The following is a 14,417-nucleotide window of genomic DNA, read 5'->3' on the forward strand; positions in this document are numbered from 1 at the left end:
CCCTTAACTATTGCTTTTTTCCTCATCGTGTTTTCTTTGTCATAGGACCCACCTGGCAGTCACGCTTCCCAAGCTAAACTACTCACATCTCCGCCTGGACGCTGGTTCTGTCATCTGGTTGCTTCCTTTCCATCATTGGACTCCACCTGCCTGCCTCCCTGCCAAGTCCCTTGCTCCAAGTATATGCTGGACCCTCTCTGGACACTCCTCACCCGGAACCCCTTGGACCCCCCCTCCTCGCATGACACTTTAACCTCCAACACGTAAGCCCTAATCACCATAGTCTAATCCTTCGGCTGTGATTCACTAGACTGCCACTGACTACTTGTCTCCTCTCATTATAGTGACTGCGTACCTCCATCCAAGCCGCTGCCCCTTTTTCCATTCCCAGGATCTGTCCATGAAATCTAGCACCTAGTCATAGCACTCAGAGTTTCATGTTCATAGTTTGACCACATAGTTCTCAGTTCATAGCTTCCACAGTTCATAGCATTCTCCGTTCATAGCATTCATAGTTTCCTACTTTGTAAGTTAACTAGGCACTGTAAATAAAGCACTGTGTTCACGCCCGTTTTGCCTCCCTGTGTCTGCATTTGAGTCCACACCCACAGCCTGGCTCTCTCGGCCGTAACAGAAACATTTTATTCGATTAGCAATGCTAAAATAAAACGCAGTTGCAGAAAAAATATCAATAAGTTTAGTATTGTTTGGAAAAAATTTTTATTACAACTTGTCTGATGAGGCAGTGAAAGTACATGCACTCATTTTGCCTCTGCATGCCATCCATACAAAACAAGAAAATCCACTCTGGAAACAAACTAAAATTTAGCTGAATTCAAAACAAAAAGTAAAAATGAAATAATCATTTATAAAACTAATTAGACAAAACAGAACTATAATAACAGAGTCACTGGCAGTTGTATGATGAGGTAAACCTTAAGCATTTTTATGTACAACTCTAGTCTCACTGTGACAAGTTGCATTTATTATCAACTATAAATGGAAAAGATATATTTACATTTTCTTTCTACTTCCTGCTCTTGCTCATTCGACTGTCAACAGCGCAGTGTTATATTTATGTTTTCAACAGCATCACATAAAATCCCCGTTTCATATCTGATATATACACTGGATCCTTCTGGTGAAAAATTTTAATATTCAAATGTTGACTTTTGGGAAATAAGATCTCTGTGTTAGTGCAGCCCATAATATTTACTCGACAACAGTTTTCATGAACACACTGAGGAGAGACATCAAGGAGAGAACTAACCAGATGTAAGTTTAATTTTTTTTTTTGTCATTTTATCTTTGTACATAAGCACAGATCGAATGTAGATGATGTCATTACTCAGTATTTCTGTTTTTCAGTTTTTTATATGATTTAAATATTTGAATTAATCAATTTATATTTTGTGACCAAATATAAAAAGAAAAATATTTAACATTAGTAATTTTTCAGTACAGTCAAACACTGAAATTTTTCCACTACACTCGTCTAGTATGAAAATTATCCAGACTACAAAAGCTAAAATTTGGGACTGATTGTAGGTAAAGGTTCACTCATGATTAGCCCAAAAACTCAACATCAGGCTGAACCACAAAATGAGTCTGCACTGGGGCGGATCTAGAGAAATTTTCTTAGGGTGGCATGAGGATGGCAAAGAAATCAAATGGGGTGGCAAAATCAAAGCCCCCCCCCCCCAAATACATATGCAGGTGGTTACATATGGTTAAAATGATTCAAATGCAGTAAGTATAAACATTTTTAATATAATATAGTCTATAATTTAATTATTGTCTGTATCCCACATAATTAAACACTTTAGTTACATAAAACATGTGAGTTTTGATGTTATGTACTTTATAGCCTGTATGATAAATAAATATGTAGCACAATAAGTATAAAATCCAGAAAGCTACACAACATGGGGCGGTTCATTTACAAACACAAGTCTAACTTAAGTTTCACACTGTTTTTTGTTAGAAAACAGTCACATTGTTACAGCTTAAATTACACAAAATGTCAGAAATCTGCACTGTCATGAACAAAAATTTAAACCAAATTTTTCATGATTTGTTGGATTAACCCTCTGAGGTCTGAAATACAACCGGACATTTTTGACTCCTTTTGAGTTTACGTTTGTATTTCACCCTCACCTTCATTTTATTTTTTCCCCTTGCCTTGTTTGGTATCATTCTTTTCAGCTCAACTGAATTTAGTTGTTTTTTTCACTGACATACTGCATTAGTATTACTGATCTGAAATCACACAAAGAACTTAAAATCCTAGTAGTATTTTTTTACTCTAAAAAAAACCAGACATGTTGAGTAAATTTTTATAACTTGAAATGCAAATATAATTATACATTTTGTAAACATATACAACTATTTATCTAAAAATGCAGCCAATACACCTGCCGTTTTTTTTTTATTTTCTACAACCATTTAAAAATATTACTAAAACTAAAATGAGAGAACAATCAGGTTTCGCAATAAGATGCCCCACAAATGATGTGTGCCAGTACAAAAAACGTTTGTCCACCAAAAGACAGAGGAGAACAGCACAGGGATAAACCTGCAGGCCTGACAACAGGAGGTGTATCACTCCGCTGGTTTTCTACTTAGTGACAGTGTTTACATTGCAAATGTGCCTTTGTGACATTCATTAGTGCCCTCACTGACACACAAAACAAAACAAGGACTATACAACAGAAGAACTACACAAGACAACACAACACTAAGTATACACTCCACACTAAACGTCACAAATCTCCCACATCTAAAAACTCTCTCTCTCTCTCTCTCACTCGCTCGCTGTCTCGCTGCCGTTACCGTCACTCCCAAAACTCTCCCCTCTTCCTAAACAACCAAATCCCACCTGTTGACTTTTTTTAAAATTGGTCGACATGGTGCATTTTTCCACCGATAGGAAAGAGGTGGCTTTTTTTCCTTTCTTTACTGTTTTCGCGCTGTCCTTAGAAAACGCTTAAAACACACACACACACAAAACCGTGAGGACAGTATTTAGAAAAAAGCGTGGCTTATATATATTATCATAACTCTGGATTTACTGGCCTGTAATTAAAATTTAAAAACTTTGAAGTCAGAACTTTCAATGTGGGCTGAAATAGAGACTCGGCGTGGCTGCAGCTTGTTGCTATGTCAGCTTAAATTATTCATGTGATTTGGAGGTGCAGCAGAGGGTTAATAACACTCACCTTCATTCCATTTCCAGAGTGTAACATCCAAACACCTGTGTAAAATCGGAAATTCCCATGGTGTTGTTCAAAATGTGCTCTGGCACAATCATAAACATCGCTTGTTACTGAGAACCAGAAAAAAGCCGGTCCTGCTATGGGCTGAACCAGTGGCGGTCCTAGCCTGTTTGGCGCCCTGGGCGAACACTCCGCGCCCCCCCCCCCCCCCGCCACCCACACACAAAACATGTTAAGGATTGTACATTAACATAAAACTGTTGTCCACACACACATATGAAGAGAGAGAGAGAGTATGCATAGTATGCAAACGGCTACTAAACAGCCATCATAATTCGTCATACAATGAGAACAGGACAAATCAACAACTGACAATGACTAATTAATATTAAAATCTGTAACATAATGTATTGTTTGGAGTTTAGTCTGTTACTGTTACTATTTTTACCATTTCTTCTTGGGGCAACTGTAACCCACATTATTTCCTTAGGGATTAATAAAGTATTCTGATTCTGATTGTTTCAGGATGACCTGCCATTATCCAATGACACATCTGTTTACCTGTATCATTTGTTCGTTTCTTCTCCTCTTCTTTTCTCTTTTTTCTAAACTGAGCACCTGATGGCTTTGAACTTTTCTTGTCCATCTTCCATTGGTTTTAATTTTGCACTCCAATATGAACACCCATCCCTCAACTCGAGGATCACCACAACATAACCTAATAGACCTACACCTTAGTTCACAGATTCACTTTGTCTAGGTTTTATTTCTGGGATTTCACACAACCCAGGATTCAAATCATGAATACATAATGGGCTTGGATTTACAACATTATGAATGAAATGTGCTCTATTTGGAAGCAGCAGGTCTCCCTCCCCTTTCGACAGGTTGTGTGTGAGACTTTAAATCATCAAACTGTAAATTATAAATTTTAAATTGTTATTGATCCCTTTACCCCGAGTCCTAAAGTGTATATTTATTTTCTTACTCTACTATATTTATTGTTCGTTTACTTGCACTGCTGTAACTGGAGCCTCGTCGTCTCGTCTCTCTATATACTGGACTGTATGTAGCGGAGATGACAATAAAGTTTACTTTGACTTCAGCAGCGAGCAGGCGCACCGAGGGCTCTCGCGCTCAGTTTTCGTGTATAGAATTTCGAAAAAACATCGGTGCAAATTATAAGTCTGTATCATGATGTCTGGTGTTTTCGTGTTTGTTGGTTTGTTTTTATTTTGTTTTATTTTGCGAGTTGGTTATTAGATGCTGCTCCAGCCAGCCAGAGAATCCCCCGCCGCCCCGCCCTCTCCTCCCTGTGCCGTAAGCAGCAGGCGCACCTCGCAAACGGAGGGCGCCCTTACTCCCAGCAAATGGGTGATAGAAAACCGATCGGTGCCTATGACATTCCCAATATGCGCTGGCTGCCGTCGGGGCAGCATGAGTACGAGCATTTTTCTTTTTTTTTTTTCTTCTTTTTTTTTTTTTGCCGATACCCGTGATGCCGCCCTCCATCACGATGCCGCCCCGGGCAACCGCCCGTGTCGCCCATATCTAAAACCGCTACTGGGCTGAACCATTTGTTAATGGTGGAGGGGGGGACCACTATGCAATATATTCAGTTTTAGCATTTATATTCACTGTTGACTGTAACCACGCTCAAACTGTTAATGCTATCTTATTTTAATACACAACACTGTCATATGCAAAACTGGGGTGACACTTGGGGTGGCAAGGGATCATTTTAGGGTGGCACTTGCCACCCCATGCCACCCTTCTAGATCCGCCCCTGGTCTGCACTTCTTTAACCAAACAAAACTTTTCAAAGGATTGTCTTTATATTTAACCATCATGTGTAAGTATTAAAAACTTCACAGTCAATGAAATATAACACACAATATAAAACACATGCAAATTAACTTGTGTTTTTGAATGACCTGGCATTGGGCACTAATTTACAAGCATTTAGCTGCAGCTCTTCATTCATCCTTCCATCTGTCCTCCTCCTTTCTTTATTCCTCTACATTATGCTGGGCGACTTGTTTAATGTAATGTGTGGAGAGAGTTTAAAGTATTGAATTTCATTTTATATTATAATAAATTCATGATCTGGAGTTTGTATGAATATGTTTCTGCATTGATCCTTTTGATTGTGGTTTGCAGATTTCAGCCTGATATACTCTGTTCATGCAGCACATAAGAGTTACCAAACTGGCTCTATGTCAGCTCAAATATGTCTGACATAAAAGATGCTGTGGAGTTTATTAATTATTTATTTTATTTATCAGCTCAATTTCATCTGGTTTAATGAAAACATTTGGACTCCTGAAACTCTTTATGAACCCTGTGGCTCAAACAGCACAGTTTTCATGAGTTTGAGTTTATCGTTGTCAAACTTCAATCTGATTGATTCAGAACTTATAAAATCTATATAATTTGCACAATGATAGTCACCTTTTCACTGAGCATGATATTTGTTTCCCACTCACAGCACAGAATTTGTTTACAACTAAAAGCAGAAAGTAGAGTTAAAAACTCAGCCTAATTTGCATCAATACACACATTTATTAAAATTACTGAAGTTTGGAAGAGAGACTTTTTTATATAAAAGCGTAATCAGAAATAATTGGAAATAAACATAACCAGCCTCTCACACAAACAGCTGTAATAATCTACAGGCTGGCCTGCACGTCAGAGCTGGATAAGTGGTTAAGATGATGGATCCATCTTAACATTATATATTATAGGAACTTTATGTTTTTTATGTAATAATCTTCATTTAGTTGATAACCTGTAGCAAGTACCTGAGTAACTGTAAAGTGGTTACTATTGTTATAAACACCTGCTTCACGGGGCTGATAGCATCCAAAGCATGTGTATATTAAACATTGCTGAACCAACAAAGACTTGTTTCATCAATAAAATACTGTCAGTTTGAGGACTTTGGATTAAAAATTATTAGATGTCTGAGTAACTGCAGCTGAAACAGTGATGTCATGGTTCATAATGGTTCACACTAATTTTCCTTATCAAGCTTGCTTCTTTTCATATATATTTCATATTTCCTACCATCATATATTGATCTGTCTTTTCTTTCCTGACATAAAGTGTCCATCGAAGAAGTTCTGTTCAAATCTTTGTTTCCTTGAGCAATAAAACATTACTTTCATCTGTCAGATCAAAGATGCAGTGGAGTCTGTGTCTGCTTATTCTGATGGGTAAGTGGATTGTTTTACCAGATATACTGTTTTACATTTAAAATGAACACAAATTAATGTTGATTCATTAAACATTTGCAATATTTCTACCAATGCATTCACTGAATATAGATTCATATTTATCTGGCAAAGCTTTTCTCAATTATCTAAATTAGTTTCTTGCAAAGGCACATTTCTTTCAGTTTTTTGGGTCAGTTTCTTGTTGACATGTCAGCTGTATAAGTATCATTTTAGTGAAGAAGCTCAAAGATATTTAAAATGACTCGGCCAAAGTCTTTGACAAATCATTGCAGTCAGAGTCTGATTCATGTAACAGTTTTAACCTGAAAAGTTTAATTTGCTAATCAGATTTTTATGTTTATCATATTTCTGTATTTCAGGTCAGTGTTGCTTCTTTACATGCCGCCTGTATGAGTACCACTTTATTGCAGAAAACAAGACCTGGTCTGAAGCACAGAGATACTGCAGAGAGAATTATACAGACCTGGCCAAAGTGTTTGACATGACAGACATGAGCAGACTCCGTAACTCCACACAGAATCAAGGAGAAGCCTGGATTGGACTGAACAACACAGATGGAAACAGGATGTGGCATTGGTCTCTGCCAGGAGTGGAATACATTCATAATGTCAACAGCTGGGATCAGAGTGGAAGAGAAACTTGGGAAGATCCTGGGAACTGTGGGAGGAAAAGATACGATCAAGGAGATAAAAAGCTGGTAGATGTTTCATGTAACATTACTATGTGGTTCATCTGCTATGATGGTGAGGAGATGTGAATACTATTAAGTGTTATCATAATATCATGATATTAAGTAATCACATAATTGTGATTTCAGAAAGAAGTTTCAGGAGACAAATAATTGAGTGATGTCTTTCTTTGTTTTTCTGTTTGTTTCACAGAAATGAAGAAAGACAATAAAACACTTTATTTGATTGAGTACAAGATGAAATGGACACAGGCTCAGAGCTACTGCAGGTATAATTACACTGACTTGGCCAGTGGACTAGATCAGGTAGATGAAGAAAAATATGAGGCCGTGATAAAAGGTTTAATCCCTGATAAAAAATTTAGCGCATGGGTCGGTCTGTTCAGAGACAGCTGGAGGTGGTCAGATGGGAGTGATTTCTCTTTCAGATACTGGGATATGGAGTTATTCATTGATACACAAAGCAACAAGACATGTGCTATGACTCTGTTAAACAGATCAGGAAAATGGAGCTCTGATGAATGTGACAAAGAAAAACCCTTCTTCTGTTATGATGGTGAGTTTTACAGTGAGTTTATTTCATAATGATTTTCCATCTCAGAAAATACAACTGAAATGATGCATACTATTAATACAAAGTACTTTTTTAACTTATTTTTTTTCATAATATAAAAAGAAGTAGTGACTGTAAAATAGTCATAGCACTCCTTGCTCTGTCTCTTTTTTATTAGCAATACTCATTGAAGTTTCTGTATTTATTTTTAACAGACAATTTGATCCTGATCAAAGAAAACAAGACCTGGGAGGAGGCCCTGTATTACTGCAGAGAGAACTACAATGACCTGGTGTCCATTACTAACTCTCATGATCAGAACTGGATCCAGGAGAAAGTCAAGCAGGCCAACTCTCCCTACGTATGGCTGGGACTGCGCTACACCTGCACTCTGGGTTTCTGGTTCTGGGTCACTGATGAGGTGGTTGAATATAAAAACTGGGCGTCTGATGTAACGGCTGATGACTGTGACATGTCTGGAGCCATGAATAGAGGAAGCCCACATAAGTGGTCCAAACAAGCTGATAATAAAATGTTTAATTTCATCTGTTCTAAGAAGTAAAAACCTCTCTGATCATTGATCAAAAGGGTTTGCATTTATTTACTTTGTGTTTGGGGTGTGTTGATTTTTAAAAAGTTTCTTCAAAAGCATTCTGGGAAATGTGTATTCAAGTAGTTTTGGTGAGAGTTTGTATGGTTTGTATTTTGTACCTCACAATATCTAAAGCTGCTTGAGGTGACTGTTGTGGTAATTTTTTGCTTGATAAGTAAAAATGGATTGAATCATGTTTTTTTTATAAAATATTGTTGGTAGTTTTTTCTTTGTTTGTTTTTAAAAATATAATTTTAAACTTCAACACTTTAACTGTTTCACTTGTTTTACTTCAGTGTCATTTTTAACAATTCATCTTGGCACTAGCATTTCAAACCCCAAATTACTGTATTGATTCAGTAATAATTTGAGGTAAAACCATAATTACAGTTAAGCTGTAATTATCATTTACTGGACATGAAAGAATAGCTAAATATTAAATTGATTACTGATTAAGTATCTTAAAAGATCCAATTTCATAAGGGCTTCCATTTCTACATAGAAATGGTTTTCACGTAAATGCTATAATGTATAATGTTATGTTTAATATTAAGTATAGTGATGTTCGATTCGTGAACGAATCGTTCAATATTCGAGAATCACTTTACTGACTCGTGAATCATGATTCACAAGCGCAACTGACTCACTGACTCATCCCTGTTGCTGTTAGCAAACTAATTCCATTAGTAGAAATATATCTAGCTTATAATTAAAATTGTGGGGGAAAAAACAACAGCCAGTTTATTAACAAAAACATTCCTGCTCTGAACTGGAAGAAAAAACCCTGAGTAGAAGCTCACATCAAGACAATAGCTCCTCGGTTCACAGTAGCATCGCTCAGCTAGCATGCTAACAGCACATTTGAGTTACTCACCCCCTCCCTTGCTGTGCTGAATCATAGCATAAGTGAATCACTCAGGACTCACTAACCCCCTTCCTCCTGGCTCACAGCTCAAACGAGTTGAACGAATCACTGAATCACTCACTCCCTTCTTGCTGTGCTGAATCATAGCGTAAGGCGAATCACTCACCCCCTCCCTCCTGGCTCACACAATTATTCGAATGTCCTGTCTTCATTTGATAGGTCTTTGGTGTTTGTGTCCCATATTTAAATACTGCCTTAATACGTTCATCTATAAAATAATGAAGAATAAAAAATTTTAAAAGGACAGTGTGAAATCGATCTGTTGATTGTAAATTTCAGTAGAGAGGGAAGATGTATTCTTACAATCCAGTGAGCCAGTAGGTGTGATTGATGTTTTTCTTTTTAGAAACTCCACACACACTGTAAGAAAAAATCCTAATATAAAACTATTTTACTGTGTATTTTAAAGTTTTGTTCTGTTCTTCTAGAATATCATTAAATTTACATAAATAAAAAATCATTTCACATTTCAAATGTAAATTAACGTAAAATCACTGTAATGTAATAAAACATAATTTTCTTGTTTTTTAAATGTATTTGTCTGTACATATGCATATTTAGATTGTTAAAATACATTCACAAATGTATCATGATTTTACAAATATTTGTCCGTTATTTGAAAGATTGAACTGTTAAATTCAAATGTAATGCTATGGGAAAATATATAAAATGATTCCTATAAACTTGTTTTACATCAAATAATTATTACTATTATTGCTATTTAGGGCAATCGTGGCTCAAGAGTTGGCAGTTCGTTTTGTAATCAGAAGGTTGTCGGTTCGAGCCCCGGCTCAGACACTCTCGGTCGTTGTGTCGTTGGTCAAGACACTTCACCTACTGCCTACTGGTGATGGCCAGAGGGGCCGATGGTGCGATATGGCAGCCTCGCCTCTCTCAGTCTGTCCCAGGGCATGCAATCTATTATTATTTAAACCAACTGTTAACTGTATATTTCTGTACATTTAAGTATTATTATTCATATTGCCACATTCATTGACCTTGTTTATAGGTAATTTCATTGCTTATTCACATTAAAATGTTCCTAATTTAATGTTTAAAAGCACTTGAAAAAGGCAAAATCCCATGTAAAATTAGGGCAACAAACTGTATTGTCATTACTGAAAATAACCGTATTTTTATGAGAAAGTTATTTTCTGTTATTTGATGGTATTATTTTGGCGCCCCAGCTGCCGGAATATTACTGTTTTTCTAGGATTTTTTTTTTAACAGTGCAGATAATGTCAGTTTGATCATCATCATCATCGTCGTCGTTTATTTATATAACCAGGCAGATCAAAGTGCTGAACAACACAAAAACAAAGAAAAGCAAAACATCAAATAATAGGAGGGATGTTAGTTTCCTGCCGAGTTAAAAGCCAGGGAATAAAAATAGGTTTTCAATCTGGACTTAAAGACCTGCACTGAAGACACTTGTCTAATATGAAGGGGAAGGTTGTTTCAAAGCATCAGAGCCGCACTTGAGAAAGCTCGATCTCCTCTGAGTTGCAGCCACGACTTAGGGACTGACAACAGCAATTGATCGGCTGAACGGAGCGAGCGAGTAGGAACATGAGGCTTCAACAAATGATATAAATAAACAGGGGCCAGACCGTTTAAACATTTAAAAACCAATAAAAGGACTTTAAAACGGATCCTAAAAACAATAGGAAGCCAATGTAGTAAAACAAGAACCGGAGTGATGCGGTCAAATTTCCTTCTACCAGTTAAAAAAACATGCTGCCACATTTTGCACTAATTGCAAGCGTGACAGGGTGTCCAACCCAACCCCAATTAAAAGGGAATTGCAATAGTCCAAACGAGAGGTAATAAAGGCATGAATAACAGTTTCCAAATTACGTTTGGAAAGGAAAGGCTTGACCTTTGATAGGCATCTGAGGTGATAAAAAGACGATTTTACCACTCCATTTACATGACCATCAAAAGGTAAGTGTGGAATCAAAATTCACACCAAGATTTACGATTGAAGTTTTCAGATGGGAGGTGAAAACAGCATCTGGAGAAACAATAGCATCTGGTGTTAAACAATGCAAGGTCCAACAGTAGGAAATACTTTTTGAAGAAAGCGGGGGGTAACAACATCATCTGGGGAACCACAGGGCTTTGCATGTAGTACCAATTTCTCTAGATCGGACAGAGAAATTGGTGCAGACGCAGAGAACAGAATTGAACAAGGAGCATACATGACTGAATCAGCAATAGATACTATCGAAACTCTCAGGCTAGCAATCTTGTCCAGAGTCAAAGGAGCTTGCAAAGAAAAGCGTCTGGACTTCTTTAAGTTGCTTCAAGCAACTTAAAGAAGTCCAGATGCTTTTTTAAGTTGCTTCAAGCAACTTAAAGAAGTCCAGATGCTTTTCTTTGCAAGCTCCTTTGACTACGATGACCTGGATGACTGAGAACCTTCACAGACAAATCTTGTCCACAAAAAAGTTGATAAACTTATTGCACATTGCCTCAGAGGCCTGCAGAAGGTCACAACTCTCCATGTTAATTGCAGAATTTATAGTATTACATAAAACACGGGGGTTATGTGAGTTGGTCGAAATAAGCTGAGAAAGATAGGCATGTTTATCGGCTTTAACCGCCTTCTGATAACTTCTGATAACATCGAACAGGCACATCTCAATTTGCAATGGCGTTAAGAGGAGCAATATCAAATAAAATAGGCATATGGGCGGAAAAAACGCATCTTCAACACATACATTGCACACAGATAAACCATAAGATAAAACCAAGTCCAGCGTGTGTCCACGTTCTTGAGTGCCACCATTTACAGACTGGACAAAATTAAAAGAATTTACTAAGTCCAGGAAGTCCTTGACCAAGGGCTTCCCCGGGCAGCAAACATGTATATTAAAATCCCCAAGCAGGAGGATCTGGTCATAACGGCACACACAGTCAGCAAGGAATTCTGAAAACTCGGATAAGAACTCCTTATTGTATTTCGGGGGGCGATAAACAATCGCACACAACAGCAAAGGCAAATGGCTGAGTTTACATAAACAGAGTTCAAAGCTTGTGTAGTGTAGTGTGTTGATGGGAACAGCTGCTTCAAGTCCAAACGTGTCTTAAAAACCACAGCGAGCCCTCCTCCATGACCAGAAACTCTTGGAACATTAAAAAAGGAACAGCCATCTGGTACTAGTTCATTAAAGCGCTTAACTCACCGGGAGAAATCCAGGTTTCAGTCAGGAAAAGCAAATCCAAAGCATGAGAAAAAAAGAATTCCTTTAATATAAAGGTCTTATTTGCCACCAACCCAGCATTTATTAGACCTGACCTAAGAGGAACTGGATCAGGAGCTTCCAAGGCATTTGCAACTAAATCCACCGGTCGACGATTTCGCGCCAGCGCAAATGCCAGAAAGGGGTGAGCTTTGCACTGTCTTGGACTGTTTTCAAACGACCCAACAACAGGAACCAACCAGGAGTCCACTAGATCTAAGTCATGCAATGGCACTAAAAGTCGCAGACAAGACCAGCAAATATAGCGGACCTTATGGGGAGAGTTGAACATCCAGGATTTCAGCTTGATGAGCCGACCTCTATGGTTTCCCCGTCTCCTCCCAAATGGAAAAGAAATAGAAAAAACTTATAAAAGACTTGCATCAGCTTTAGCTTGCTTCATATAGTGAATCATATAAGCCTTATGTGATTTACTCATGAAAGTGACCACTTTGTCATTAATTTCATATATTGTTTTAGAAAGAATCCAAAACATACAAGTTTCACTATGAGTACATCCATCCATCTTCTTCCGCTTATCCGGGGCCGGGTTGCGGGGACAGCAGCCCAAGCAGAGACGCATGTATTTTGGACTGTGAGTGAGTGAGTGAGTGATAGATGGATGAAATCATGTGCAGCTCAACGTGAGAAACGCCAAGCAATTGATTGTGGATTTTAGGAGGATCTGAAATCCTGTAACCCCTGTTTCAATCCAGGGGGTCGACAATGTAGTCAGTGTGGAAGACTAAGGCTACGTTCACACTGCAGGTCTTAATGCTGAATTTTTTGATCAAATCCGATTTTTTTTTCTGCTTGTTCACACTACAAATAAAATGCGACAGCAAACGCGCTCTAGTGTGAACGCTCAAAGCGGCCCGCATGCGCAAAAGAAGAAGTCACACACAACGCGCTCTGTTTAGACCCAGAGCAAACAGTATTGTGGCGAGCTCAGACAAGGAGGAGACAGAGGTTCGTTCGGTCTTGCTTTCGGCGAGCTAGCCAGGAAGCACAGCCGTTTATTTTAACTGCCAGAGGAACAAAAGCCGCTAGCCAACTGCTCAGCGCGGCAAAAGCAGAACAACAACACACAAAATGGCGCCCTCTCACCCGGAAACACAGAGGGAGCGCCACCCGTAACCATGGCAACATAAAAAAACATAACTGCAAAACAGAACATAAATGTCCATAACAAATCCCCGAACAGCCCTGGCCCACTACATAGCCCCCACCTAAGGGGTCAGTCGTCCCCGACGACCCCATTACCCCACACAAAGTCCTGCAAATGTCCAGGCGTCTTCTTCTGGCGCGCCGGTCGGGATCGACCGGCGGGGGAAAAGTCACTCGGATCAGAACATGGGGTGCCGCCAGCATCCCCTGCCCCGGCATCTCCCGGAGCGAGCGGTCGGTACGGCGAGAGTCTGTCCTGGTGCAACACCACCAGGCGCCCCGGGCCCGGCATGCGAACACGGTATACCACTTCTGTTAGCCGGTCCACGACCTCCGCCGGCCCTTGCCAGTGACTGCAGAGTTTGGGGGACACTCCTCTCTTGCGAACCGGGCAGTACACCCAAACCTTGTCGCCAGGCGCGAAACCCCCCCCGGCACTTGATGTCGTAGGCTCTTTTCTGTCGTACTCCGGCGCTGGCCTGGGCCTGGTGGGTGTAGTCGTGAACCACCTGCAGCCGCTCCCTCAGCCTCCTGTAGTAATCCATCTCTGGCCCACCGTCAATCTCCGGCTCGGGGGGGACCCGAACACCAGATCCACGGGCGTCCGGAGCTCCCGTCCAAACATCAAAGCGGCAGGTGTGCACTGGCTGGACTCCTGAACTGCAGTCCGATACGACCACAGGACCAGGGGCAGATGTCGGTCCCAATCCCGCTGGTGGCGGCTGGTGAGAATGGCGAGCTGGGTGGCCAGCGTGCAGTTAAAGCGCTCGACCAAGCCGTCGCTTTGCGGGTGAAG

At 39.5% G+C, this 14,417-nt stretch overlaps 1 protein-coding gene across 1 annotated transcript; it reads left to right on the forward strand.

Annotated features, from left to right (window-relative positions):
• Positions 1–1,229: 1,229 nt before the first annotated feature.
• Positions 1,230–8,374, forward strand: LOC109198663 (macrophage mannose receptor 1-like). Its single transcript, XM_025904786.1, has 5 exons — positions 1,230–1,275; positions 6,390–6,430; positions 6,811–7,148; positions 7,392–7,695; positions 7,908–8,374. The coding sequence occupies exons 1-5, from the start codon at positions 1,232–1,234 to the stop codon at positions 8,252–8,254; spliced, it is 1,074 nt and encodes a 357-aa protein (XP_025760571.1). The 5' UTR covers positions 1,230–1,231; the 3' UTR covers positions 8,255–8,374.
• The last annotated feature ends 6,043 nt before the right edge of the window (positions 8,375–14,417 follow it).

This window comes from Oreochromis niloticus, linkage group LG3 (genome assembly GCF_001858045.2).
Source record: "Oreochromis niloticus isolate F11D_XX linkage group LG3, O_niloticus_UMD_NMBU, whole genome shotgun sequence".
In the NCBI taxonomy this organism is placed as follows: Eukaryota; Metazoa; Chordata; class Actinopteri; order Cichliformes; family Cichlidae; genus Oreochromis; species Oreochromis niloticus.

Excerpts from the sequence above, each read along its gene's own strand:
- LOC109198663 (XM_025904786.1), top strand. The coding sequence starts at position 1,232 with ATGAACACACTGAGGAGAGACATCAAGGAGAGAACTAACCAGAT. Across the intron at positions 6,431-6,810 it reads GTGTCTGCTTATTCTGATGG|GTCAGTGTTGCTTCTTTACA; the intron begins GTAAGTGGATTG and ends TCTGTATTTCAG. Across the intron at positions 7,696-7,907 it reads ACCCTTCTTCTGTTATGATG|ACAATTTGATCCTGATCAAA; the intron begins GTGAGTTTTACA and ends TATTTTTAACAG.